The 3,451-nt window shown below is 38.5% G+C and overlaps 1 protein-coding gene across 1 annotated transcript in view; it reads right to left on the bottom strand.

Annotated features, from left to right (window-relative positions):
• The window catches only part of LOC107656501 (teneurin-3-like), a gene marked incomplete at its 5' end in the record, with an annotated part of 64,550 nt that extends 61,516 nt beyond the window's left edge, over positions 1–3,034 (bottom strand). The window contains 2 exons of the mRNA XM_016444385.1: positions 1,559–1,678; positions 2,796–3,034. Of these exons, the coding sequence (XP_016299871.1) occupies positions 1,559–1,678; positions 2,796–3,034 (359 nt within the window). The remainder of the gene's footprint in view (positions 1–1,558; positions 1,679–2,795) is intronic.
• Positions 3,035–3,451: the final 417 nt, after the last annotated feature.

The raw sequence follows: 3,451 nt of genomic DNA, 5'->3' as shown, positions 1-3,451 counted from the left end.
TGTTCCCTCCTGGTGGAATGACCTGCCCAACTCAATCCGAGCAGCTGAGTCCTTAGCCATCTTCAAGAATCGGCTAAAAACACATCTTTACCCTCTAACTCTAGCACTCTCTATTCTAATTATATTCTTAAAAAAAAAAACACTTGTCCCTTTTAGACTTACACTATTCATTTGCTGCTTGTTTTCTTTATAAAAAAAAATAAATAAAAATAACACTAGCTTTCTAATATTTTTGCATTCTATCTGTTTTCTTTTATTTATTATACAATTAATTAAAGCAAAAAAGACCTCTAACACTAGCTTGCTCTATTCTTTTTCTATTATATCTGTTTTCTTTTTATTTATTATATTATTTTAAAAACCCTTGCTACGTGTACTGCGTTAAGCTAACTGAGACTTGTTATAGCACTTGCAAATCATTGCTCTTTTGTTAATTTTGATTGCTTCCATTGTCCTCATTTGTAAGTCACTTTGGATAAAAGCATCTGCTAAATGACTACATGTAATGTAATGTAATGTTTGTCCAAATTTTATTCACATACTCAGTCAAATACTAATGCCAATCAGTCCAGTCAAGACAGTTTCATTTTAGCCAGGGCCAACAGTTGGATAAAACCAAGGGTCTTCTTTCAAGTCTAACATTTCAAAAGGAAATTTAATTAAAATAATTTTTTATATGTCTCTCTATATGTTTAGAGATAAATGGTCTCTTCACTGATTTTCCTGATGAGAGCCTCTAAATGTCAAACATTACCCTAAAACTTGCAGTAGGCATTTGCCATGCTCTTTCATACTCTCAGATGACAGTTGACAGAGTTTATACAACACAGGCAAACATCTTTATATCACACTTCAGAAAGAGGCAGTAAGTCAATTCAAAGAAAACAATATAGCATGACAGGCTCACACTCAGAGTGAGGAAATCGTCTTTTATTGACTTCAAACTGATGCTTTCTAAACATGGTAATTAGGTCAAACCTAGCACAGTGGGTGCTATTCTTTGGAGACTGTCACTCTTCAGTGAAAGACGCTATCACTATTGTTTCTCTGTAGTACTTTAGAAATCTTTAAAGTCAACAAGAAACAACATTCATGGCCCTTTTCACTTATTTTATCCATTGGGAATTGACTGGATTGAGGAAAAACTACTGTTGCATACCTGAATGGGCCAATGTGGTTAGCTGTCTTTTATATCTCACAACTGCAAATTTCTATCTCACAATACGACTTTATGTCTCTCAATTGCAACACTGTTTCTTATAATTGTGACATATCTTACAAGGTGACTATGTCTCTAAATTGCAACATTGTTTCCTGTAATCTGTAACTGTATTTATTTCACAATTACCACTTAATATTCCATTCATATGCACTATACTGCACTAAGAACAAGAAAGGAACTGAAAAGAAAGCACTACTCTACAAATTAGTAATCTTTGTGGCTTGAAAGAAATAACTGCAATCTATATAATATGATGTATCTAAAATATCTCATAGGGATGTGTAAATGCAGTCCTCTGTGACTGAAAGGTCATTGATTTCGGCCTTGAAATGTTACCATCTGCTGAAATTGCAGTCACAGTGTTGGTCGGGAACGTCACTGGTTTGGCTTGTCCATTCTCAAAGGCGTGATTATCCACATCCTTCAGTTTCCAGTTCAGGCCAAGTACATGCATGGCTGCGAGAGAAAGCAATTAAGATCGTGAAACGGAAAAGCAAGCACATATCATGTCATGAGACATTCTAATTTGCAAAAGGATATAGTTTAAAAGCAGTTGAAAGCCACTCTAGAAGGTGATTAAGCAGTCTCCTTTACGCATGTGTTGGACACAAGTGCAGTGCATATAAAAGGAAAACCTCTCCCTCATTAGAATCTGCTCTAAATAGTGCAAAATGTCTTTTTTCTGTTTGAAAACATGTTCTTTGAATTATCGCTGCATGGGGTCTTGACGCAAACTGTTTTGAGTATACTCCAGATCAGTCTTAAGCTTGTCACTGAAAACATTTATTGCCGAGAAAATGGAATTAGATTCCAGTGAGATTCCAAAGAAGGAAAAATGCGAAAATCAAAAGCCCGCGTTATATAATGCAGGAGTTTCTCCCATTCTCTCTTCCCCCTTGCCATCTCTCCTCTTTCCCCCATTCTCTCTTCAAAACATTCTCTTCTTCATGCACTGCTGATAAATCTTAGGCAAACACTTTCTAGTTGTTTTTTTAACTGCTCGATCTGTGTGAAAACAGCTTGGGAAAAGTCTCCTTCAAAGTTCACAGCGAGGGAGCTTGCTGAGGAGGCTGCGCTTCACACACCTCTCTTCCTCTCGGTTTGATCTTTGGAGGGATGGATGTTTCTAACAGGCCTTCAGCAGGGGAGGAGGAGCCTTCGACTGCGGCAAATAACTCACAGTGGGGAAACAATGTTAAAAACTGAGAGAATTAAAAAATGGAGGTTATAATGTTTCTGTGGGCTAACAGAGTGAATATAGATTGCTGTGTAGACAATAAGATCAGTTCATGCAGCTTTTGCTCCGCTCCAGATATTAATCACTAAACTGATGTTTTTTTTTTTCCAGTGTATGTGACTTCCTAGAGATAGGGCGACTATTTAGAGCAGAGCACCAGGTGTTTTGGCCACAGATGAAGGTTGAGGAAGGAAAAACTCCACCTGATGAGCTATTTCGCTATCTCTTATGGGGGCAGGCTGGATAAAACAGCTCACACCTGAGTACCTCATGGTCACATAAGGGCGTGCAAACACACACACACACACACACACACACACACACGCACACAGTTACCTATACAGTAGCAGAGCAGAACTGACAGCAGGGTGGCCACGCCTACAGCACTGAGAGCGGTGCATTTCCATGAACACCGTTTAGGTGACTTGTTAAATTTGAATGCACCTCTTGATAGTGTGTTGCGGGTTAAGGGATGGGCTGGTGGAGAGTAGACAGCCCCGGTCGCCATAGTGTAACCGGGATTGGGAGCTGTGAAGAGAGACGTGGTGCCTGTTCCAGTCTTAAGCAGGAAGTGCCTATAGGGAAAGGGAGATAAGATATGAGATGATGAAATATAAAAACAATAACCTTGCTGAAAACTTTCAGAACGAGCTGTGAACAAAACCTCAGGTAGAAAAAAAAAGTAGCAGTGTCTTTTTTAAAAGTTATATTAAAATGTCTGACCTATTGAGAATTTGAGAACATCATATGATGTTGCTAAAAAGAACATTATTTTGTGTATTTGCTGTAATGAAATGTTTATGCGGTTTAAGGTTCAAAAAACATTATTTTCCACATACTGTACATTATTGTTTCTCCTCTATGCCCCGCCTTTCTGAAACGCGTCGCTTTTTACAAAGCTCATCGGTCTGAAACGCGAGGTGTGCTCTGATTGGCCGAATACCTCAAGCGTGTGAAGGAAATGTTACGCCCCTTACCATATTGTGATGCCG

This window comes from Sinocyclocheilus anshuiensis, unplaced genomic scaffold (genome assembly GCF_001515605.1).
Source record: "Sinocyclocheilus anshuiensis isolate Anshui unplaced genomic scaffold, SAMN03320099.WGS_v1.1 scaffold2863, whole genome shotgun sequence".
Taxonomy (NCBI): domain Eukaryota; kingdom Metazoa; phylum Chordata; class Actinopteri; order Cypriniformes; family Cyprinidae; genus Sinocyclocheilus; species Sinocyclocheilus anshuiensis.
This window is presented reverse-complemented; position numbering and strand designations above follow the sequence as displayed.